This window comes from Engraulis encrasicolus, chromosome 23, assembly GCF_034702125.1.
Source record: "Engraulis encrasicolus isolate BLACKSEA-1 chromosome 23, IST_EnEncr_1.0, whole genome shotgun sequence".
NCBI lineage: Eukaryota > Metazoa > Chordata > Actinopteri > Clupeiformes > Engraulidae > Engraulis > Engraulis encrasicolus.
This window is the reverse complement of record NC_085879.1, coordinates 30,134,972-30,161,471: the sequence shown is the minus strand read 5'-3', so window position 1 is coordinate 30,161,471 and position 26,500 is coordinate 30,134,972. Positions and strand designations below refer to the sequence as shown.

General features: G+C 45.9%; 2 protein-coding genes across 2 annotated transcripts in view; both read left to right on the top strand.

The window, feature by feature from the left end:
- Positions 1–10,706, top strand: part of gabrb2a (gamma-aminobutyric acid type A receptor subunit beta2a) — a 109,076-nt gene extending 98,370 nt beyond the window's left edge. The window contains exons 8-10 of the mRNA XM_063190058.1: positions 6,059–6,303; positions 8,086–8,226; positions 10,184–10,706. Coding sequence (XP_063046128.1) covers positions 6,059–6,303; positions 8,086–8,226; positions 10,184–10,618 — 821 coding nt within the window. The 3' untranslated portion in view covers positions 10,619–10,706. The remainder of the gene's footprint in view (positions 1–6,058; positions 6,304–8,085; positions 8,227–10,183) is intronic.
- Positions 10,707–24,108: 13,402 nt separating this feature from the next.
- Positions 24,109–26,500, top strand: part of atp10b (ATPase phospholipid transporting 10B) — a 103,830-nt gene continuing 101,438 nt past the window's right edge. Inside the window, exon 1 of the mRNA XM_063190476.1 lies at positions 24,109–25,123. Within this exon, the coding sequence (XP_063046546.1) occupies positions 24,702–25,123 (422 nt within the window). The 5' untranslated portion in view covers positions 24,109–24,701. The remainder of the gene's footprint in view (positions 25,124–26,500) is intronic.

The following is a 26,500-nucleotide window of genomic DNA, read 5'->3' as shown; positions in this document are numbered from 1 at the left end:
CAGGGGATTCGGGTTGACACTCACCTCAGCTGCCTACTCCGATATTGTTTTTTTTTTGGTGCGCGCCTGTGGGGGCTGCACTGACCTGGATGGCAGGTAGGTAGGAGGAAGCGGGAGGCAAAGACAGCTGATCTGTCCTGATGGATCACTGTGACGGTTTTCTCCGGTGACAAAGTCAAACCCCCCAGTCAGACGCTGTTTGCTGATTTGTGCGCCTTGTGTTGCTCGCTAATAGGGGACCTCTGCTCCTACCTACTGTACCATCCGGACACCATGAGGAGAGGAGAGGAGAGGAGAGGAGAGGAGAGGAGAGGAGAGGAGAGCAGAGCAGAGCAGAGGAGAGGCGAGCAGAGAGCAGGGGAGGGGAGGAGAGGAGGGAGAGGGAGGGGATTGGAGAGGAGGGGAGAGGAGAGGAGAGGGGATTGGAGAGGAGTGGAGAGCAGAGGAGTGGAGTGAATAGGAGTGGAGAAGAGAGCAGGGTAGAGGGGAGGAGATGAGAGGAGAAGATTGTGGAGGAGACAAGACAGGAGGGGAGGGGAGAGGAGAAGAGAAGAGTGGAGTGGAGCGAAGAAGAGAGGAGAGGAGGTGATTGTAGGGGAGATGAGAGAAGCGGAGATGAGATAAGGGGAGAGGAGGGGAGAGGAAAGGAGAGGAGAGTAGTGGAGAGCACGGTAGAGGAGAGGAGGAGAGGAGAGGAGAGGAAAGCAGGGCAGAGCAAAAGAGAGGAGGGAATAGTAGAGGAGAGGAGGTGATTGTAGGGTAGATGAGACAAGAGGAGAGGAGAAGAGAGGAGAGGAGATTAGAGGAGAGGGGAGGAGAGGAGGTGATTGTAGGGGAGATGTGATGAGAGGAGAGGAGTGGAGTAGAGAGGAGTAGATTGTAGGGGAGACTAGACAAGGGGAGAGGAGAGGAGAAGAGAAGAGTGGTAGTGATGAGAGGAGACGAGGTGATTGTAGTGGAGATGAGACACGAGGAGGGGACAGGAGAGGAGATGAGAGGACAGGAGGAGACAGGAGAGGAGACAGGAGAGGACAGGACAGGACAGGACAGGAGGAGACAGGAGAGGAGAGGAGAGGAGAGGAGAGGAGATGAGAGGACAGGAGGAGACAGGAGAGGAGAGGAGAGGAGATGAGATAAGATGAGAGGACAGGAGGAGACAGGAGAGGAGAAGAGAGGAGACAGGAGAGGAGAGGAGAGGAGATGAGATGAGATGAGATGAGAGACAGGAGAGGAGAGGAGAGGATGTTGGTGGTCATTGTGCCACTGCGGTGGGCCACTGGGCTGGCTGGGCCGTCTCTCTCCTGACTCTAATTGTCCTGAGAGGGAGATAAAGTGGCTGCCTAATGAGGAGGGCCGGAGATGGAGCCGCACACACGCTCCTCCTCATCACTTCATCACTCCTTCTCTGTCTGCCATGCCATCCCTCGCTCCAGCTCCACACCTCCCTCTCTTTCGCGACTTTTTGTCACTCCATCACTGTTTCTCAGTTCTCCGTCCTTCCGCCTCATCACTCCATCACTGTTTCTCTGTCCTCCATTCTTCCCCCCTCATCACTTTATCACTCTCTTTCTGTCCGTACCCATCTCTCCTCTCTCTGCATCTTTCTCCCCTTCCCCTTCTTGTAATTCTATTCCTCTTTCTCTGTCTGCTATCCTTCACTCCACACCTCCACTCTCATTACTCTATCACTTGTTCTCTCTCCGTGTCCATCTCCCTCTCCACCCCTCCTTCCCTCTCTGCAACTTTCTCCCCCCTTCTTGTCATTCTCTCTCTCTCTCTCTTTCCCTGTCCCCATCCCTCTTCATCCCTTACTCTCTCCCTCCCTCTACCGTATCACTCTGTCACTTCTTCTCTGACTTCACTATCCCTCTCTCCATACCTCCGTCTCTCCTGCTTTTTATCCCTTCATCAATCTTTCTCTGTCCAGTATCCCTCCTCCTCGCCATTCTATCACTCTTTATCCTCCTCCTCCTCCACACTCTATCCTTCTCTCTATCTCCCCTCCATCCCCTCCTCTTCATCACCTTATCACTCATTCTCTTTCAATTCCATATTTCCGTCCTATTTTTTTCCGACCATACTCCATCCCTTTTTTGTCTGTCCTCCATTCCCCCTCTTCATCATTCCATTCCTCTTTCTCTGTCTGCTATCCCTCACTCCACAACTCCACCCTCATCACTCTTTATCACTCGTTCTCTGTACGTATCCACCCCCCTCTCCACCCCTCCGTCCCTCTCTGCATCTTTCTCCCCCCTTCTTGTCATTCTCTCTCTCTCTCTCTTTCCCTGTCCCCCATCCCTCTTCATCCCTTACTCCCTCCCTCCCTCTACCGTATCACTCTGTCACTTCTTCTCTGACTTCACTATCCCTCTCTCCATACCTCCCTCTCTCCTGATTTTTATCCCTTCATCAATCTTTCTCTGTCCAGTATCCCTCCTCCTCGCCATTCTATCACTCTTTATCCTCCTCCTCCTCTTCCTCCTCCTCCACACTCTATCCCTCTCTCTATCTCCCCTCCATCCCCTCCTCTTCATCACTTTATCACTCGTTCTCTTTCAATTCCATACTTCCGTCCTATTTTTTTCCGACCGTACTCCATCCCTTTTTTTGTCTGTCCTCCATTCCCCCTCTTCATCATTCTATTCCTCTTTCTCTGTCTGCTATCCCTCACTCCACAATTCCACCCTCATCACTCTTTATCACTCGTTCTCTGTACGTATCCACCCCCCTCTCTCTTTCTCCTCCCTTCTTTCTCTGTCCTCCATCCCCCTCTTCCTCCCTTGTTCCCTCCCTCTACGGTATCACTGTGTCACTTCTTCTGTCCTCTATTCCCTCACTCCACACCTCCACCCTCCTCATCATTCCATCACCACTCCACTCTTTCTCTGTCCTCCATCCCTTCCTCCTCATCATCACTTCATCAGTCTTTCTGTATGTATTATCAATCCTCATCATCGTTATATATATCCCTCTTTCAATGTTCCCTATTCCCTCACTCCACACCTCCACCCTCATCATTCCATCCCTTTTTCTCTGTCCTCCATCCCTCCTCCTCATCATCATCACTTTATCAATCCTCATCATCATTATATCCCTCTTTCTCTGTTGGCTTTCGCTCAATGCACACCTCCATCCCCCTTGTAGCTCTATCATTTCATCTCTGTCCTCCATCCCTCCATCCCTCATCACTCCATCCGTCTTTCAATGTTCCCTATTCCCTCACTGCACATCTCCATTCTCCTCATCTTTACATCACTCTCTTCTCCGTCCCCCATCCCTTCCTCCTCATCATCACTTCATCAGTCTTTCTGTATGTATTATCAATCCTCATCATCACATGTATCCCTCTTTCTCTGTTTGCTTTCCCTCACTCCACACCTCCAATCTCTTCATCACTCTGTCACTCTTTTCTCTGTACTCCATCCCCTCCTCCTTGTATCACTTTATCACTCTTCCTGTATCCATTATCTCTCCTCTTCATCATATATACATCATCAAATATATCCCTCTTTCTCTGTTCGTTATCTCTCACTCCACACACCCCATCAGAGGTAAAGGGGATAAAGTAAGACTGAGTCACCAGGGCCCTGTGAAGGGGTATATTTAGGGGGCCCCACATAGTGTCTTCTTTATGTAGATAATATGGATGGGGGGTAGCCTGATAATCGACTCTTTGAGACTTGGTCTGACCAAGAGCACAACAATTAACATTTCCCTAACGGTATGGTTCCCAACAAAGTGGGAGGAGTTCCAATTTTTCGGAAACTCAGAAAGTACTTGCATTGCTCTTGACCTGACTAGTGGAAACGCGGAAAGGTGTTGCGTCACTAGGAGGGCACGGCCTGGCTAGATGGGGGTACATTGGACCGGATTGTACATTATGGCCCACAATTTGCTACTACGTCCCTGCCTCCCGTATCAGTTTTCCCTGTCCTCTATTCCTCCTCTTCCTCCATCTACCACTCCTTCTTCTTCCGCTATCCCCCCTCCCTATCTCCCTCTCTACTCCTTTTCATCACTCCCTCGCTCCCTCCATCAGTCTATGACTTTTTCGCTGTCTTCTCTCCCTCTTTGTCATCCCTCCTTCTCTCCTCTTCTCCCTCCCCCTCTTACTCACAGACTCGCTTCCATCCATGTCTATCTCTTTTCTCGTTCTCCATCAGCTCTGGCTCCTCGCCATGCTCGTTTCTTCCACCCTTTGTGTTTTCCATTTTCAGGTGCAGCGTGTCTTTGTCATGGTCTTCCTTTTTTCTCTCCTCTCCTCCCCACTCCACCTTGATCACGGGTTGCTCTCATGCCTTCGTGTTGTCGTGTACGATGCACTGCCCCTGTCCTTACGACATAATACCCCCATTCTTTTTTCCCTGCTTTCTCTTTTTTCCTCTCTCCACACACCTTTGAGATCTCTCCCTTCTTGTTATACTCAGTTGTAGTTTTTGCCCCCTCCTCTTGGCCAGTCTTCGTTTCCCTCCAAATCTCTTTTTCGGTCCGCCTCTTTTTTCTTCTTCTTTGAAACCATCTGGTTGAGTAAGTGCGTTCTGTCTCTCTCTCTCTCTCTCTCTCTCTCTCTCTCTCTCTCTCTCTCTCTCTCTCTCTCTCTCTCTCTCTCTCTGTCTCTCTCTCTCTCTGTCTCTGTCTCTCTCTCTCTTTCTGTCTCTCTCTCTCTTTCTCTCTCTCTCTCTCCCTCTTTCTTTCCGTCTCCCTCTCTCTCTCCCTCTCCCTCTTTCTTTCTGTCTGTCTGTCTGTCTGTCTGTCTCTCTCTCTCTCTCTCTCTCTCTCTGTCTGCAAGAACTGGGCTCTGCTGCTCTTCCAGTATAAACACTGGCACGTGCCGGGAGAGAGAGAGAGAGAGAGAGAGAGAGAGAGAGAGAGAGAGAGAGATCTGTACGGCCCAGTTTCGGCCCAGTTTCGGCCCAGCTGCGGGCCCAGTGAGGTGACAGCAGGGCGCAGTTCAGCAGCGAGCTAACAGAGCTGGCAATTATAACGACATTGAAGGCTGTCAGACATCCAGGGGACCACGTGTGTCCAGGGCTGGGGCTATTTATAATCCGTGTGAATTTAACCAAATACAGATTGTGCATGCAGATGACTAGGGGAAAAATAAACGAAGCAGGAAAAAAATAACAAAAAAGAAAAAAACCCTAAAGTCAATATTTGAATGTGTGTTTTTTTTCCATTATCTCTGGGTTCCATTATCTCTGCTGACATATCGGGATCTTTTTTGATTGCTTCTGCCATACATTTCTGACATATGGGACCTCTAAACCATAAGTACGTTCGTATAAGTGCACGCACGAAAGAATGATATTTGAATCGCACGGCTGTCATCACAAGTGTAAACAAGTGAAAGAAATATGTGGTATACTATGAATTATACCGTATTGTAATTGACTGCCATTGTTTTTATAGTTCATTAAATCACTCTGAAGGTGCTCCTTTATACAAAATACAGCACATTGCTATTACATTTGATATGCAAACACTAACATTCACTGTCCCTCTCTAAAATGACAATGACTTTCACAAATTATAATGTAATTAAATGTAAAGTATACTGTAAGAAATAATAATTATATCTTTATCAATATTAATAATAATTATAATATAATGCATAGGTTTTATACTGCACTTTTCATGCCACTCAAAGACTTCTGTAGTAGTAGTTATAGTTTATGTACTGATTCTAAATGGTGTAAACCCAGGGCCGGATTAATGCACAAGCTAGATATGGCTGCAGCCTAGGGGCCCCCACCTGCCAGGGGGGACCTGATCGACCAAAAGTGAAAAATGGCCAAATTGTGACAAGATGCAATACTGGGCAGTGAATCTGTCATGTTGAGTACAATTAGTAGACAAGTTATCCTTAATTCCTACCTCGTAATTATGCCTTTCGGGGGCCCCGCAGAAACCTGTAGCCTAGCGGCCCCAGGCCATCTTAATCCGGCCCTGTGTAAACTTTTCTATATAATAGTGATTACCGTACAATGGCGAGGAGGATTTCATTTCATTTGTGGGTTTTGAGCCGTTGTTGTTTGTTGTTTTCGCCATTGTTGTCCAGGTATCACCACGGTGCTGACCATGACAACCATCAACACCCACTTGAGGGAGACCCTTCCCAAGATCCCCTACGTGAAGGCCATCGACATGTACCTGATGGGCTGCTTCGTCTTCGTCTTCCTCGCCCTGCTGGAGTACGCCTTCGTCAACTACATCTTCTTCGGCCGAGGGCCCCAGAGGCAGAAGAAGGCGGCCGAGAAGGCGGCCCTGGCCAACAACGAGAAGATCAGGGTCGACCCCAACAAGGTATAGCACTGTACTGCATACTGCATATACTGCACACCAGGCCCGTCCCCAACAAGGTATACTACTACTGAATATTACATTGCACACCAGCCCAACAAGGTATACTACTATACTGCATACTGCATATACTGCACACCAGGCCCGTCCCCAACAAGGTATACTACTACTGAATATTACACTGCACACCAGGCCCGTCCCCAACAAGGTATACTACTACTGCATACTGTATACTGCACATCAGGCCCAAGAAGGTATACTACTACTGCATACTGTATACTGCACATCAGGCCCAAGAAGGTATACCACTACTGAATATTATACTGCAGATCAGGCCCAACCCCAACAAGGTATACTACTACTACATACTGCTGCAGATCAAGCCTGACAAGGTATACTACAACTGCATACTGCATATACTGCACATCAGGCCCAACAAGGTATACTACAACTGCGTACTGTATACTGCAGATCAGGGCTGCATTTCTCAAAGCCATAGTTGCTAACTACATTCGCTACTTTGTTGTTTGCAATGCCCATTGCAATGCAATTTCCCCATGGCAACTACCCAAGTTGCTAACTGGCTAACAACTACGCTTTTCAGAAATACCACCCAGGCCCGTCCCCAACAAGGTATACCACCATACTGCATACTGCATAATGCACACCATGCCCAACAAGGTATACTACTACTGAATACTGCATAATGCACACTATGCCCAACAAGGTATACTACTACTGAATACTGCATATAATGTACATCTTGCCCTTCCCCACATTGCGAATGTTTGTAAATGGAAAACCTATGTATACAGCAGTCTGGTTGTGTCCACATACAAATCAAGTACGAAGTAGGTGTAGACAAATAGATAGGCAAGACTATACACATACAGCAATACACATACGGTGTAGAATGCAAAAAAAATCACATTTTGGCATACAAATTCAGACATACAGACAGATGGAAACACACACACACACACACACAAGTAATGCATGCATTCATAGACACGCACACGCACGCACACATACACGCACGCAAGTATGCACGCACGCGCACACACACGCACAGTACACGTAAACACAGATACCTTTCATTTCTTTTCACCAACAGTAACCGTTTCACTTTAAGGTTTTAGGCTGTCGAGCCGCCACAGCTCCACAATATTGGACACAACCGCCCCCCAGGCACTGTCTCTTTTCTTTTATTCATTTTTTAATGTTATTTCTGCAGGAGCAGAACTACGTATCGCCGTCTCGGTAAAGCTGCCGGCCGGCTGCTGACACTGAATGGAAATGTACTCTGACGACTTACGCATTATGTATTTCACCCACCATTTACCTACCGGTGGTGGTGGTGGTGCTGCTGATGGTGGTGGTGGTGGCGGAGGTGGTGGTGGTGCTGCTGATGGTGGTGGTGGTGGAGGTGGAGAGGACGCGGACGTTCATTTTGCTTGAAATGTACGCTACATTGGGCTTGTTCATGCTGTCTCCAAGGGCAAACCGTATGGCAGAGAGAGTGAACACCCCCAAGTCAACACCTCAGCTACCCCCCCTCCCTCCCCCCCCCAAACAAAATGGTCGGAAAAAAAATATTACGACACACAGCTGCCAGCACTTTGGACCTCCTCCCGTTATAATCATATTTAGCTTTTATAAATTAGATGTGCCAGACCCTATTTCTCACTCTCTCTACTTCTCTCTCTCTATCTCTCTCTCACTTACTCTCTGAGTGTTGCAAGCCCCCGTCTTCAAAGTAACCCTGATGATTTTGTGTGCTTGCAGTGGTTGATGGGCAATGTAGGTCAGAGAGACGATGCTCTGTATGCCCGAATGAAACAGAGGGAAATTGACGCATATGACTCGATGTGGGATCCGATCTTTGCAGAGGACGCGGCGTTAGGACTAGGCGAACAGAGAAATAAGGTACATATCACTTGGCTATGGAAGTCAAAACAAAAAAAATAATAAATAAAAAAAAAAAATCAGCAAAAGAAAAAAAAAGAAGGACTATCTATATGATGGATCTGCATCAATACCCAGTCCGAAGCAAATAAAAAAAGAGCACCGCTGTTTTTTGGTTTTCTTTCCCAAACTCCCTTCCTCCTTTTTTCCTTTTTTGGAATGAATGACTTTGCTTTTATTATTCCTTTGAATTTGACGGTGGCTACCATCATTGTTTTTTCACCATTCTGTTTTTCCCTTGCTTTGATCATGGTTTGCACCTGACTCACGTCTCACCTGCGACCGATTCTATCAGTTTAGTGTTGTTATATAAGTCTAGACAGAGACTCTGGATTACACTGTTTTTTTCCTATCTTGATTATCTGACTCGGAAGATGACGACATAGCCCTGATGAGGATTCATGCTTTTTCTTCCTTTCCTTTTTCTATAAAGATAAACACTCGTGCATAGCAGGACTTGCTCAAGTGTAATGTAGCTAGCCTACAAACAGACATAAAAAAATGTGAAACCATAGGCCTACCGCTACTGGACATTGGATGAAGTAGGCTAGCTGACTTAGCCTAGCGTATAGTTTAGCTTAGCTTAGCTTAGTTGAGCTTGTGCTAAAGACATGACATGGAGCAACTGAAGATTGACAGCATGATATTTTAAGGTCTTCAGGTTTGTTGTAGTCACACTGGCGAAGAGAGTAAGCACCAGCACTCCTCCTCCACAGTTTGTTCTCCGTACTCCTCCTCTCCTCAACCTTCAATCTCCTTCTCCTCCTACTCCTCTCCTCCATCCCTGCTTAGTGTTAGCTTAGATGCTAGTCATTCACTGTCAAGCTCGAGTTTTTATCCGCTCCTCATGGTTTCGTTCTTTCCTTTTTATTTGCCTTTATTTACCTGGCTATTCACATGCAGAAAGAATTTTAACCAAGACTCTGGTTGAAATTCGGAAAATGAGTTATGACCTTTCATTGAACTGTTTGATTTTGCTGGGTTTGCAAAGTGTTTTAATAAATGTTGGGAATTTCTTTATTTTGACAGATAATGTATTGTATTATAAAATCCTACAGTCTTCCAGTAGCCTCAAGATATCATAATACTATTTAAAGGATGTTTATTTATTTTTGGACTGTACATGTTTATACATATTTTCATGTGATCATATGATGTAAAATGCCAAAACTTTTCCTTGTACTTTGAATACATCCCCTAAGGATATTATTTAATGGGCAGTATGTTAGTGAAATTAACTTTGAATATAACATGTTTTACAGCTGTGCTAAGCAAGGGAGACAAAAACCTTTCATGAACACGTTGGTTAAGAGATGATTACTGAGTCTGACACAAAAAACGCATCCAACAAAATGCCCACTGCACACTGCCTCTCTGTTGTCTCTCTCTCTGTCTCTCTCTATCTCTCTATCTTTGTTTTTCTGTGTGTGTGTCTCTCTCTCTCTTGTTTCCTATCTCTTCTTCTCCCATTCCTCCCTTCTCTCCATATCACTCTCCACTCCTCTACTTTTCATTCTCTCCATGTATCCCATGTCACTCTCAATCTCAATTTCCCTCTCACTGTCACACAATGTCGTATCCATCACTTCTTGTCAATCTTTTTCATTCTCTCTCTCACTATCGCCCCCTCCTGGCTTTCGCTGTGTTTCTGTCCGTCTCTCTTTATGGTCCCTCCTTTCCTCTCTTTCATCATCTCCTCCATATCCACCTCTCTCTCGCTCTTTTTCCCCCCACTCACTCGCCCACCCAACACCCTCTCTTCTCTCTCTCTCTCTCTCTCTCTCTCTCTCTGTCTCTCTCTCTCTCTCTCTCTCTCTCTCTGTCTCTCTCTCTCCCTTCACTCTCTCCTCTCCCTCCTCTCTCCTTTCACTCTCTCCTCTCTCTCTCTCTCTCTCTCTCTCTCTCTCCCTCTCTCCAGATGAATCCGGATGACAACATCCTGCTCGGCACGCTGGAGCTGAAGAACGAGATGGTGACCTCCGACCTGTCCCGTGCCCTGGGTGTGGGCGGCGGCAACATAGGGGTCGGCAACATCGGCGGGGTCGGCACCGGGGTCGGGGTCGGGATGGGCAACATCGGCGGCATGGACCCGCGCAGCACCGTGCTGGCCTACGACAGCTCCACCCTGCAGTACCGCCGCGCCGCCATGGCCCGGCAGCAGAACTACGGCGGGCACAGCGCCCTGGAGCGCCACGCCACCAAGAAGAGCCGCCTGCGCCGGCGGGCCTCGCAGCTCAAGGTCAACATCCCCGACCTGTCCGACGTCAACTCCATCGACAAGTGGTCCCGGATGATCTTCCCCACCGTCTTCTCCTTCTTCAACGTGGTCTACTGGCTCTACTACGTCCACTAAGGCCAGGAGACTACGTAGTTAGGCGTCCAGAGGAGACGCCAAGAGGATGCTGCAGCCTATTGGAGGAGGTGAAGGAGGAGGAGGACCAACCGACCAACCGGAAACCCACGATGTTGGAGTTACTTGTTTTTTTTGGCGGGGTGGGGATGGGTGTGGGGGGTGAACTGAAGACGTATGGGTGTGGATGGTGGAGTGGGTGGGAGTGTGTTTGTGAGGGCGTGGGGGGTGTTTGTGGGTATGCATGCATGTGTGCGTGTGTCTGTGTGTGTCTGTTTGTGGTACTGGGAATGCAAGGAAAGAAAAACAAACAAAAAAAGAACAGTGCACTGATAAATATATATTTTTTCTTTTTTCCCATTTTTTTGCTCATTATTTGAAAAAAAGAATTACGACTCTGAGAAATTCAAGCAACGAATCAAATGAACAAAAGGAAAAAAAGAGAACACACAGGGCGAAAATGTTGACATTTTGCAAGGATCTGGCGACAACAAGGAGTCTGGATTCGACTAAAATTTTCTTCTGGGAAATGCTGGAATGCCTGGCTGGCAAAGCATGGGAATATGGAAGGTGGAAAAGCGGAAAATTTTAAAAGACATGCAATATTGCAAAGCCTGTTCCGGAGTTCCAGTATATCGCATATATTTGTCATTCGTAGCATATTCTTCTGTGGTTCAGATATTTATGCTTGTGTTTGCATACGCTTTAAGACTTTGTTTTGTTTTTTTGTTTAGTATACCTATTTACTTCGTAGCCAAGCCAAATGCATCCAGGAAAGGTTACTAGCTAATTTTGTTTTTGTTTTGTTTTTTTAAACGGGAGTCCTCCTTGAAAGCCTTTTTGTTCCTGTAGTCACTATATATCAAAACATTGTTTTTGGAAAAGCATGCTTCGGTTTGATATTATTTAAAGTGATTCAGTGCCATTTTTGGAAATAAGCTTTTTGTACACCTTTCCTTGAGTTACATGTTTGGGTTTTACCTTTCTCCTGTACTTTTAATCGTTATCCGAGTATCCTAGCAATTAACATTGAATTCCTTGAGACCAGCCAGCTGCCAGCTGCCAGCTAGTTGGTCTCATTGGATTTAATGTTAATTGCTAGCATGGAGGTAAAATTTGCACTGCCATACTAAGAAAACGATTGGAAGTACCAGAGAAAGGTACAAGTCAACCATTTAACTCATGGAGAGGTGTAATATGAGCTTTTCTTTTTTTTAATGGCACAGTATCACTTTAAGTCTCGTTTATTGAGATGGAGCACAATGCATTTTTTTATTTTAAATATTTTTGTTGGGTGGGGGTGGGGGAATAAAAGATTTGTTATTCTTTCACATGACTTGCAGACCACTGCCTCAGACAGCAAACAACAAACAGGGTCAGAGTTTGAGAGTCTGTTTGGTTTTGAGAGGAGAATGACACGACGACACGGTGACAGACAGGCCGAGGACAAGGACTCTCCTCTAACACCGCCACCACCACCACACCGCTCTCGATGGCACTTTTACTAGACAGGAGACATCGTGTTGACAGGAGAACTCTGGAGGGTTACGGACGAGAACAACCCTCATTCAAAAAAAAGGAAGGAAGGAAAAAGAAAGAAAGAAACGAAAAACACTGCCCTGACTTTAGATTGGCACCTCTTCCAACCTTTCTCCGGTGACACTCTGACTTGTGTTCCAGTCAGGCTTCCCACAGTTTTGTCCTTCTACATTTTGTCCCTCTTCTTTCCCTTCTTCTTTCTTCTTTTTTTCTGTTGGCCGCCATAATGATTTGTATCACTGCAGTCCTCATTTCTCTTCTGTACAAAAACAGCAAAAAAAACTGTGTGTGTGTGTGACGTACACCTGGGAGCCAATATGGCGGCCCTTTCATCTTTTTCCAAGTGTATCATCTTTCCAACGTGCTTCACACAGCTGGGAACTGACATGGTGGAATTGGGGTTTTTTCGTCAGCCTTTTGCACAGGCCAGGATAGTGTGCCGGTATCAACTGTAAACCACTGTCATATTCAATAGATTCTTAACATTTCATAACCGTAGGTGATGTTTGAAAAAAAAATACACGATTTTATAATTATATAGATATTCTCAAATGTTAATGTTAACTGACCATTTATTTCAAAGTATATTTTGGTGTATTAGGTTTCTAAATGTTGGCTATACTTTGGTTTTAAAAAGGGGAACAAAGTACAGTATTTGTCATTAACCAACACTGAGAACCATCTTTTTTTCCAAGGCCTCAAAGAGCACATACCAATATATGTATATGAAAAATATAAAATTTATCTAATACTGAGTTTATCTGTAAATAGAGCCTAATCCACTGAAAATTACCATCACAAAATATGACCGCATCGGAATTCTATGAAGACATCGAGACATCTGTCATTTTTTGTACAAACTTCTGTAAATTATAACAATATTTCATAATGACCTGTAAATATATCTTATGTAATGATTGTCAGCAATTAAAAATAATGTATCTAAATTAAATTATTAAAATGAAACAAATACTATTTTTTTGTCGTGTAACCTTTTCAACTGAATGTTTTTGCAGTTCCACCTAATAATACACATCAGAGTCATCACAGGGAATGGTTTCTGTTTCTTGCCTTTTTTTGTTTTATTGTTATTATGGATATGTTCTAGTACTGAACTTCTACATTAGTGGTACGTCGCAGCACTGTTTGGATGTAGGCTAACGGCTCTCAAACTGTCAGTTGTGGTGAATTGACACTGAAAACGAATGGGTATAAATAGATGTATGATGTCTCCAATTCAGCGAGGTCTCTCTCTCTCTCTGCTCAGCACCTCTCCTCCACACAGAACAGCCAGCGCGTGGTAATCACAGCGACGAGACGAGAGCACACAAAATGGCTTCTAGGTGGTTGCCTGCTATTGCAAGCCCCTTGCAATACAGATAAAGCCTCCTTGGGATTTGAACATGACTATATACAGAACATGCAATCACTCCTTCACTTCTCGTGTTCCTGGTAAAAAAAAAAAAAAAAAGTTTTCCCTCCCTTTGAATTTCTCCCTCTCCCTCTCTCTTCTTGTCTTGTCTGAATTAGTCTGCTGGGGGTTTGCGTGTGATATTTTGGCCCCGCTGGGTGATTGGTCGGTCGGGGTGAGACTAGCTCGTCTGTCCCAGAGGCGTATCAGTTTCCCAACTCCTGTCAGTCCGAGTAGCCAGTAATGGGGCTGATGGGAACAGGAAACTGGAAAGATTTCTTTTTCTTTTTTGTTCTCTGTCTCTCTCTCTCTCTCGCTCTCTGTCTCTCTCTCTCTCTCTGTCTCTCTATCTCGCACACACACACGCACACACACCTTTTTGTCCAGAAGTAGCCACTACATACTCTCAATCACACATACACATAATCACACGCACACACAGAGACAGAGACACAAACACACCTCTCTCTCTCTCTCTCTCTCTCTCTCTCTCTCTCTCTCTCTCTCTCTCTCTCTCTCTCCCTCTCTCTGCGCCTTCATTTTCTTTCTGTTGGCAAATGCAGGGTGGAAGTTGGGAGTGGATGTAATTATGTTCCGATTGTGCAGCCAAGCATCCGGTGCCTGCATATTTTAATTGCAACAATTCCATATGTTCTGTTTACAGTCCTTCCGCTATGTACAGCAAACGAGGGCACGCTTACATGCAGATAGACGGAGAGAGCGACAGAGAGAGAGAGAGAAAGAGGAAGTCAGTGAGAGAGAGTGAAAGAGATAGAAAACGGATAGAAAGCAAGAAGAACAGAAAGAACAAGGCATGAGAAATGTACGTGTACAGGCAAAACATGAAATGAGAATTTTCCGTGCACCACAATTCCAAGAGCCGAACTGTGCCTAATCTGGCCCAGAAGTGAGCCGTAAGTGGGCCTCAGCCGGCTGCAGTGCTGGGTTGGCCCTTATGACTGACTGAATAGCATTGGACGCAGATGGAGCCCAAAGGATGCATAATGAATGGAAAGGCAACACATCCGTCTCTCACACTCGTTCTGTCTCTTTCTGAGCATGTGTACACTGAAGTTCAAGTGTGTGTGTGTGTGTGTGTGTGTGTGTGTGTGTGTGTGTGTGTGTGTGTGTGTGTGCAGCACGCTTGTGTGGTTTGGTTTCTGGTGTGTGTGTGTGTGTGTGTGTGTGTGTGTGTGTGTGCCAGTTTTTAGTTCTTTCAGTGCATTTGTTCATGCATCTGTGTGTGTTTGTGCATGTGTGTGTGCGGGCTTGTTTTTAGTGGTTTGTGATGCCTGTGTGTGTGTGTGTGCATGCTTGTTTTTAGTGGTTTGTGATGCATGTGTGTGTGTGTGTCTGTGAGTGGGTGTGTGCTTCCTGGTGAAGTTTTGTGTCTGTGTGTGTGTGTGTGTGTGTGTGTGTGTGTGTGTGTGTGTGTGTGTGTGTGTGTGTGTGTGTGTGTGTGTGTGTGTGTGTGTGTGTGTGTGTGTGTGTGTGTGCCTATGTGTGTGGAGAGTGTAAAAAATGCAGAGTGGAGATAGAGGGGGAAAAACACTGAGAGTTGTAGACTGCCGTTAGTTAGCCACGGGGGACATTAACCCAGGAAGGCATGAACGCAGACACACACACACACACACACACACACAGGACACACGAAGAGCGCACAAAGTAGGTACAGACATGGCACGCGCACACACACTAACAGGACACACACCAACAGGACATTCACACACACACACACACACACACACACACACACACACACACACACACACACACACACACACACACACACAAACAAAGTAGGTACACACATGGCACACACACATACACACACTAACAGGACACACACACACACATTCACATACACACACACATTCACTCACACACACACACACACACACACACACACACTGGACCTGGAGCTGAGCAAAAGGGGCCTGGAGGCCACGGGGAGTGTAACATGAAAGTCAGGCAGGCAGACATGGAGACAAATTCTAACCCCTCTACCCCTTCTGACTTTCTCTCACATGAAGTCACACACACACAGGCATACACACACGTACACACACACACACACACACACACACACACACACACACACACACACACACACACACACACATACGCAAGCACGAATGTACACTAGTATATAGGCGTATACGTATATTCAATCTCTCTCTCACACACACACTCCTATATGCAGGTATACAAACCTGGACATCTAATCACACATACACACACACACTCACTCTCCTTCCCATGTACACTAGCAATTCCATGCACTAACTGTCTCTCACATTTATGCTCTCTCTCTCTCTCTCTCTCTCTCTCTCTCTCTCTCTCTCTCTCTCTCTCTCTCTCTCTCTCTCTCTCTCTCTCTCTCTCTCTCTCTCACACACACACTCTCTCACTCTCTCCACGCTCTCTGCACTTTTGCTCTAAGTCTCGGTAAAACTCACAATCTCCCTCACATGCACACTTATTATATTCACTTGCACATTCCAGCAACAGGACGAAATGTTTGATTTGCTTGCCAGCCCTGGACAGAGCCAGAGCTGGAGGGAAGAGTCTGTATCTGAAACATGACGCCCCATTCCCCTATGTAGCAGGGCTAGACTAGCCATTTGGCATAGCTGGCATTTCCCGGTGGGCCCAGCGCCCTCATGAGCCCCTATTTTCAGAAATGTTTTAAAAAAAAAAGGGGGGGGGGGTGGCACAAGGGTGCAGGGCCCACTGGTGAGTCAGTTCTGCACCGCTAATTATGAGGGGGCCCCTTTGAGCCAGAAGTGCCCGTTCCCTATTTCTCCCCCAGTGCAGCCCTGCTATGTAGTAGTATATGGACTGGTCCAATGCTTGACATTTCCGTGCCTTGCATTCAGGGATCTTGACAAGGGTGAAAAACTACCAAAGAGAGTTTTATACTCTTGACAAAAGAGGAGAAACTACTCCATGGCAATGCTACTGTAGTAGTGGAATTTTTTCGCTACAGTCGCTACGTCCTAAAAAAGGAGGGTTGTCTAAGCAATCAGGGTTTTTCTTTTCAAGGCAAGGTGTTAAATTGTCAATTATCCTTTATTTTGCTATTTTCAGGAGGGAGACTTTGAGAATTGCTGTAAGGAGAGGAGAGGAGAGGAGTAGAGAGGAGAGAAGAAGAGAGGAGAAGAGAGGAGAGGAGAGGAGAGAAGAAGATAAAAGAAGAGAGGAGAGGAGAGGAGAGGAGAGAATAAGAGAGGAGAGGTGAGGAGAGGAGAAGAAAGAAAAACACCTCTCTGATTTGAGGTGAAAATTACATTCAATATTTGACAGTCAATCCGTCAGTAAACCCTGCATGCGCCTCACAAGAGAGTCAGACTCGCGAGCTCATTAGTCAGGCCAAAAAAGGCTTCACTTTTACACACACACACACACACACACACACACACACACACACACACACACACACACACACACACACACACACACACACACACACACACAAACAAAGTAGGTACACACATGGCACACACACATACACACACTAACAGGACACACACACACACATTCACATACACACACACATTCACTCACACACACACACACACACACACACACACACACACACACACACACACACACACACACACACTGGACCTGGAGCTGAGCAAAAGGGGCCTGGAGGCCACGGGGAGTGTAACATGAAAGTCAGGCAGACAGACATGGAGACAAATTCTAACCCCTCTACCCCTTCTGACTTTCTCTCACATGAAGTCACACACACACACACACACACACTTGCTATCCTGCAAGTCATATTCCACTGAATATCTACAATCTGCCGGCTGGGTGTGTAAGACTGGTTTCCATGGTAATGTCACTGAGATACAGTATATGCAGTCGTGGCCTAGTGGTTAATGAGATGGGCTTTAGATCAGAGGGTTACAGGTTCGAATCCCAGCCTTACACTCCCCACCACACTCCATTGCTGAGGTGCCCTTGAGCAAGGCACCTAACCCCAGGGACTGTAACCAATGCCCTGTATTTAAAATAAATGTGAATCACTTTGTATGAAAAAAAAAGTGTACATAATGTAATGCTCAAGTCTGTAGTTGGCTATGTGAAAGACCACATTTGATGGCCCACCTTTAAAGTTTTTAAACTTTTTAAGATGTACTGATATGACCACACGTATCATTCATTTATATATAATTTATTTAATTAATTACTTATGTCATTGTTGATTTTTAATGTCAAGTGAAATGTATTACCTATATTGGCCATGAAACAACCACAGCTGCTTTATTGGCAATAAATGCAAACAAACAAAACAAGCCACATTTTATAGAGTAGACAAGACCCCACTCTACTCTGGCTGTGCCCTCCTAGTGACGCAACTCTTTCAGCGTTGCAACTAGTCAGGTCAAGAGCAATGCAAGTACTTTTTGAGTTTTGAGTTTGAGTTGAGTTCACTTTGTTGGTAAGCAAACAACCATAAGCAAACCAAGGGAGGCAGGTCAACCATGCCGTTTGGGAAATGTTAATTGTTATGGTCTTGGTCAGACCAAGTCTCGAAGAGATTTGAACGTCGATGATAATCAGGCTACTCTGCTTATACTCTTTACTAAAAAGTTGAATCCTTTGTAGCCCATAAGGCACCATCAAAAAACGGCTGCTGAATGCCAAAGCTATTTTTGGGAAAAGGTACCTATAAAAGCCTATAAAAACCTAAATATTTCAGGCCTCCGAAGCGCATAAAAACATGAAATAATGTACTTGTATTGTACCAGGGTTAGGGTTAGGATTAGGTATATACAATTTCAGTACAGTAAATAATATGATATGTTGATACTTGTATATACACTGAAAAAACATATAAAATGTTGACAAACATGAATAAAAGGATATGTTGATACATGTATATACACTGAAAAAAAGAATGTAAAATGTTTCCAAAAGGAATGTAGCATTTCAATGGATGAGGAGTGGCACAACAAATAAAAAAAAAATGGGATGACGAATTGACAAATAATGTCTTTACAGCTTTGCTTGTCACTAGACCCTATTAGTAATGCCTGTTAGGCTATCTATATTATGCATCTTTATGCATCAATGAGGAACGAGAAACAAGCAACAATTGGAGTTTCGTCCAGCTCGCCTAACAGTAAAAGCCCATTGTTGTTCATGACAGTCGATTTTTGTTAGGGCCCTTCCAAACAAAAGTGCAACCTTGGAACACCGCCACAGTACAAAGCTAAAACCCAGCACTACACTGGTGTGACAGGTGGGTTAAAAATGGACTCACTCGTTACCCATGAGTCAACTGTGGGTGACAAAGAGGGTGAGTTGTCCCGGGCCCGGGGGGGAGGGGGAATTGGGTCCCCATTAAATTATATGTATTGAGCGTGGGCATGGCCGTAACTACCATTGAGGACACAGAGGTCATGTCCTCAGTATTTTTTTTTCAGTAATGTAAAATGTATCAATTGATGACAATTGATATGTGATCAACAATGATACATTCAGTCTGTATACACCAACCCCATTTATCCTCAAGGCAGTGATTAATAAAAATAAACTGAAGGGTTTGACTGAAGAGTTTGACGCATTCTAAATGTACAGTACAGCGTGCAGTATTTGACCTCTGTATTTGAAAATGTCTCGTTACGGCCCTGAGCGTGGGGACCTTTCAGGTGACTTTGTCCCGGGCCCGGCCGTAGCTGTCAACGGCCCTGCTTGTGTGAGTCAGTGGGGGGTAGAGTCAGCTTTAGGCTACCGCTCCGCTCCGCTCCGCTCATGCGAGCGCGTTACGTACGTAGTCCCCCTCCACCCCATTGCAATAACAGTCGTACCGCCACGCCAGCAGGGAAGTACCACCACCACTGCAGGGTACAGCTCTTTGATACGTGTTCCGTTGTCTCAAGTCTAGCCATGCATAGTTAAAGACAAATGCGACACAACTGTGTGCGCATTGCTCGCTGCTGCGGCCCTGGTTTTACCCCGCTCATCAGGAGGGGAGCGGAGAGATGGAGAGATAGAGTAGAGAGAGAAATAGAGAGAGAGAGATAGATAGGGCAGAGAGAGAGAGAGAGAGCGGTCATCATCATCACGCTAGAATACACAGTCACAGATGCAACACGGTGACGCGAGGGGCCCTCGTCCCTACCACCACCCCCACTACCCCAACCACTCTCCGCCTCGCCGCCTCTTTCTCCGCTCCTGAAAGGGCATTAAAGTGAGATGTGTGTGTGTGTGTGTGTGTGTGTGTGTGTGTGTGTGTGTGTGTGTGTGTGTGTGTGTGTGTGTGTGTGTGTGTGTGTGTGTGTGTGTGTGTGTGTGTGTGTGTGTGTTAAAGTGAGATGTTACGAGTCAGAAAAGCAGATGCCCCCCTGCATTTCAATGCTTTTCATGTCACTGGCTTAATTAAGGTCCCACAACCCCCTGCGTCATTTGGGTTGAGTTGCGGTGGGGAGAGAGAGAGAGAGAGAGAGAGAGAGAGAGAGAGAGAGAGAGAGAGAGAGAGAGAGAGAGAGAGAGAGAGAGAGAGAGAGAGAGAGAGAGAGAGAGAGAGAAGTTAGAGGGAGAGAGAGAGAGAGAGAAGGGAGGGGGAGAGGGAGAGAGAGAGAGAGAGAAGGGAGGGGGAGAGAGAGAGGGAGAGAAAGGGGGACAGGCATTTGTCGCAGCTGCTCGAACCTGTAGTACTGGAGCTCCAGAGAGTGCGGTTGGGTTGGTTACTCAATCCTTCCTGGCAGTCACCTGCGTTTGTACGTGGTGTGTGCTGGCTACGGGCCGTGTCGTGTACTCAGCTGCCTGTCAGAGGAGAGAATGTCTGTGGTGCACGTCTGCTGCCTGCAACTGCAATGGCCCGTGTACACCAGGCGAAAAAGTTTCGCGAAAAGACACACACACATGTGTCTTTCGCCATGAATTTGCTTTATTCGCTCTGGACGTGGCATTGACATTTGATTCAGCTAATTATATAATGGCTCTGTCTTGAAAGCCTGGGACATTCGTCGATATGAACGTCCCAATTGGTTTTTGCCGAACCGCGTCATAGCGAATTCGCTTAAGATTAGCTTGAGTTTAATCGACAAAATTCACTCTGGTCGCTCAGTTCGCTTCCGCTCCTGGCGAATTCGCTCTGATAGCTTTATTCGCCTTCCCTCCATAGAGAAATAATGACTTCCGCCGCTCAGGTCCCGTAGTTCGCGCTTGGTGTACACGGGGCTTAAAGTGATACTGTCCCATTTTTGGAAATAAGCTCATATTAAACCTCCCCTTGAGTTAAAATAGTTGAGTTGTACCTTTCTCCTGTACTTTCAATCGTTCTCTGAGTATGACCATTCGAATTTTACCTTTTTGCTAACAGTTAACATTGAGTCCTATGACACCAGCTGGCGGCTAACTGGTCTCATAGGACTCAATGTTAACTGCTAGCTTGGAGGTAAAATTTGCACTGCCGTACCCAGAGAACGGTTGAAAGTATAGGAGAACGGTAAAACCCTATTATTTAACGCTAGGGGAAGTGTAAAATAAGCTTATTTCCAAAAATGGGACAGCATCACTTTAACAGCAATGGGACAGACGAATAATAATAATTTCAAAAACAGCAATGGGGGTTATTCCATGTTTTTCTGTTTTGTCACCAACAGGAGACGGACAAGAAATCTTAAGTGGAGAGTAGAGTAGTAGTAGAGTGTACTTTGTTGTCCCCAGGGGGGAAATTTGTCTTGGGCCTCAACAATCATTGCATTGCATACAGTACTCACTCATACCCAGTACACAACATAACATAATAAACATTAAAAAACATAGAAAACATAAAAAAACATAAAGACTGTGCATTGGCTGTGCAATTTTCAGTGCAGTTTTAACCAGACGCCCCAACTTGTTTTTAGCTGAAGAACAGTCAAATTGCCACACCATCTTTGCACGCAGAGCTGAACTGGCCATCTGGCATACCGGGTTCCTGGTGGGCCCTGCACCCTCGTGGGCCCCTATTTTCAAAAATGTTAAGGGAAAAGGTTTTTTTTTTTTTACATGTCTGAAAATAGGGTCCTACGAGTGTGCGGGGCCCACCGGTGAGTCAGTTCTGCACTGCTAATTATGAGGGGACCCTTTAAGCCAAAATGCCCGGGCCCTATTTCTCCCCCGGTGCAGCCCTGTTTGCACACCATACAGGAACAACACAGATGTAATTATTTTCTTCTTTTAATCAAGAGAACTCTGGTGATGATGGCTTATCCACCGAAACATTATGTTGTGCACTTGATTAAAAGAAGAAAAGAATTGCGTAAAGAAGTGCTGCTCCTGTCTCTTGCAGTTCAGATCTACCGGCTTTAAAGGTGCATGTGTTAATATTTTTAGTTCTTTATTTCCAGAATTCATGCTGCCCATCCACAAATGTTACCCTTTTCATGAATACTTTCCACCACCATTACAGTAAATTCTAAGTATTCATTATGACTGAGAAAATTGCTCTTTTCATACATGAAAAGGGGTCTTCTCCATTGTCCGCCATTTTGAATTTCCAGAAATAGACATTTTTAGCTGCAAAACTTTGGTCATACTACTAAATATTAGTTTATCATTTTGTAAATATTCATGATGAAAAGATCAAATTTGGCAATAGACAGCGCCATTTGAACGAGCAGCATAGTTGCAATACCTACTCTGGCCACCATCTTACGCAGTGAATTTCTGAGCTCAGTGGGCCATGGCACTGTACCAAAAATACTGGATAAGAGAGAGATAACGCAAACCACGCCCACTCAATGCAAAAGCGTGGGCTCAAGTTGGGTCTCCTAAGGGGGCGTTGTCCCCTACTTCTTCTTCTATTTTTGAGGTGTTTGCTCAAGACGTGCGCTACCGCCATCTACAGCGCTAAGGGGACTTGAATTATTCTCAACCTCAGGACTCCGAAGGTCTCCTAACCGAAGGTCTCCTAAAGGGGCGTTCACCCGACATAAAGTGGATACCGGAAAAGAAATAAAATGACGCTTCTTGTTAGATCTACTTTCTTTGACTGTACCTTCAGACACGGGTCTGATTCAGGTGATTTTCCGATCCTTCCCCATCACTTTCTCCCATTAATTTCCTTTCACTCTCTCACACGGTTTTTCCTATAAAGGCACCAACATTCAATGAAAATGTACTAATTTCCATAGAAATGTACAATACTGCAGTGTGAGGGTGGTTAAAAACAGCTTCAGTGTCATGCTCCGGAATAGAGCTCTAGTTGTACCTGATTCAAAAAGTGTTGTTTTGAAACGAGCTGCTTTGTCTAAATGAGGCATATGATAGCATAGCCCAAACCCTAACCCTAATTCCAAATCCAGCAATAGTTTGTGGTGCAGCTTGGCAGGTTAGGCTATGCATACATGTATCGACAGGAACAAGGTAATGTGGATTATCTATGGATCTGTGGATTATCTATGGGCCTTTTGTTTTAATAGCCCTCCTGACGTGGCCTGCTGCAGGGGCGTCAGGTCAGGTAGAGGATAGTAGGGCACCGAGAGATAATAACACTTTTTTTTTTGCAGTTATTTATTTTTAAAAGCTTGCAAATTAGTTATATTATTGCAAGTAGTGCATATGCACTTTTTTTGTTTGCATTCTGTAGATTACTCCGTATGCTAAACTTGAGCTAAATTCCAAGGTTGCAAGGTTGTTGTTTTTTTTTGTGAAACTCATACCGGGGCACAGCTGGCGACGCCCCTGGCCTGGTATGACTGACACATAGAACAAATTGCCATGGCTTTACCAGCAGTCTGAACAGGTTATCAAACAGGCCCGGTGACATGCCAGTAGCGACCCATTCATCAACCCAGCAGTATGACGGCTTAACATGTGTACAAGGTGTGCACAGCAGTGACTTAACATTTCCAGACATCGTTGTTTGTGCATAGCTACACATCTTGTGGTGTTCACCTTTGTATAAATTGACATGGTGTTGGCTGTTTTATAGGGTAGGCCTATATGGCAACCCTAGTACAATTTGCATTACAGTTATTGTAGAAGAAATAGTAACACACACACACACACACACACACACACACACACACACACACACACACACACACACACACACACACACACACACACTGCAAAACTCAACTGGCTAGTTGAATGAACACTGTCCAATTAAATGTGATGGCTACTGTAAACATAGGATCCCCTCTATGTTACAATGATGATACAGTATAAGCACAGTCCTGTTCAAAACTAGGTTATTAGGCCAAATTCCCGTTTCCTGTGAAATATCACAGCTTTTATCCTCTGCCAGTATAGTCTTATCTTCTTCTTCTTCTTCTCTCTCTGGCTCGTCATGTCGTCATGTTGGCATCACCGCTTGCTGTGCTCAGACTGCATACCTGAGGCAGGTTCCCCCAGGCCGGGTGAGATCAGATGGGAGGTGTAAAAAAAAAAAAAAAGGTGGGAGGTGTTCAGGACAAGACAAGGTAGCAAGACAAGCAAGGTGTGTGCACGACAGGTGTGGTCTGCGTTCTTTTGTATTCTTTTCTTAAATCTCAATGATCATATGCACGTGGAACAGTGCGTGTGTGTGTGACAGAGAGAGAGAGACACACACACACAGAGATCTGGTAAGGATCAGAGTGGACCGTTGTGGTGGACAGGAGACCGACCTGCTCTCGCCGCTGAACCTGTCTCTAACTTCTTAGTCTGGGAACGTGCTGCCTTCCAACTCTTGAGCTTACGTCCAATACAGTAACTCCACTTACTATACCAGCACCGTGTGGCAACAGCTGAGACAGGTAATTACCCACAAAGGAAACTTGAAGAAAAGGCAGGTACACAGTCAAGTGTAGTGTAGTGTTTAATTCAACACTTGGACATTCAAATACAACACTCACAGTGTTTGTATGACCCTCTTAAGTGTTGAACTGAACACTGTGACAGTCACCGTGTAGGATGGCGCTGTCACTGAGCTGTTTTCGGGCCTTTCATCGTGACAGGACAGTGACATAGTCAGGAAGCAATTTGGGAGAGAGACAGAGACGGGGAAGGGTCCTGGGGCAAAGAATCGAACCCGGAGTCGCCAGTGTCGTAGCAGTGCCGTGCCCTACCGCCTTAAACCACGGCAGGGGGGGGGCTGTCTGTCACTGAGCTCTTTGACTCGAGGTGGGCGCGCTGGCTGCTGCCATGAGGTGGGCCGACGACATGGGTGCCTCAATATTCCGGTGCTGGGGACGCGGTGAGCACCAGCAGGACAAGCAAAGCCCCGTACGGACGCTGGTCTCCAACCTGCCCTACGAGGACATGAAAAAGAAAGAGCAGCCCAACCGCCGCTACAGGGGCAACGCCGTCAAGACCACCAAGTACACGCTGTGGTCCTTCCTGCCCAAGAACCTGTACGAGCAGTTCCACCGCCTGGCCAACGTCTACTTTGTGTTCCTGGCCGTGCTGAACTTCGTGCCGGTGGTGAACGCCTTCCAGCCGGAGGTGGCCCTAATCCCCATCTGCGTGATCCTGGCACTCACGGCCGTCAAGGACGGCTGGGAGGACTTCAGGCGCTACCGGACGGACCAGAAGCTCAACAGCCTGCCGTGCCTCGTCTACAGCAGGTACGTCAATGTCAACAACAACAACAGCAACAGGCGTGCCCTTATCCCACACACACGCGCACAAATGTACACACAAACACACACACACACACACGCAAACAAACACAGATGTGCAACTCACACACACACACACGCACACAAACAAACACACGCACACACAAACAAACACAGATGTGCAACTCACACACACACCCACATGCACATGCACATGCACATGCACACGCACATGCTCATCGGCAGGTAAACAATAGGCTGCGTGAGGAAGGAAACGCCCCCAAGTGTAGTTGATGAATGATGTCAGTCAGGTTAGGTGTAGGGAGAGGTATGGGTAGCCCTGCTGTGCCCTCCTAGTGACGCAACACTTTCAGCGTTGCAACTAGTCAGGTCAAGAGCAATGCAAGTACTTTCTGAGCTCCCGCAAATATGGGAACTCCTCCCACTTTGTCTATAAGCAAACAACCATAAGCAAACCAAGGGAGGCAGGTCAACCATGCCGTTTGGGAAACGTTAATTGTTATGCTCTTGGTCAGACCAAGTCTCAAAGAGATTTGAACGTCGATGATAATCAGGCTAGGGTAAGGGCTGGATTTGAACCTGCAACCCTCTGATCTTAGTATTCCCTTAGTGCATAACTTGTGTTATAACCTTACTGTCACCAAAATTGTTATGGCTATGTCTTAATCTGTTACCTAACATTCTCTGTGATGTAATAGCAATGTTGTTGTAGTTGGTGTAGTTTAGTATTTCAGTAATAGTTAATAGGCCTGCTGGTGACCCCATCTGCACAAAGAGGCTACAGCCAGCTTCCTTTCCAATAACTTGTCTCTTCCTCGGGCAGATCCTTTCCAAAGTCTCTCTCTCTCTCTCCAGTCTCCCCCTCTTCCATGTCTTGTCTACAGCAGGTAAGCACCAGGGTGCACCTATCCTGCTTCATGCTGCTTTTTCCATGCCTTGTCTGTCTATAACAGGCACGCTACCAGATTCCTCACGCCCCCTACTCTAAGTGCACCTCCTATGCCATCTCTACAGATGGTAGACTTCAGGGTGCCTCTATCGCTCCGTAGACCCCTTTTTCCATGCCTCAGCTACTATAACAGGTTAAGGACGGTCCCGACGAGCAGGGCCGGATTAAGATGGCCTGGGGCCCCTAGGCTACAAGTTGATGCGGGGCCCCCCAGAAAGCAAAATCCACGACAAATTTACATAGACAGTGTCATAATTACGAGCTAGGAATTAAGGATAACATGTCTACCAACTGTACTCAACATGACAGATGAATTTTTCAATATTGCATCTTGTCACAATTCTGCAATTTTTCACTTTTGACCAAGCTGGGGCCCCCTGGCAGGTGGGGGCCCCTAGGCTGCAGCCATATCT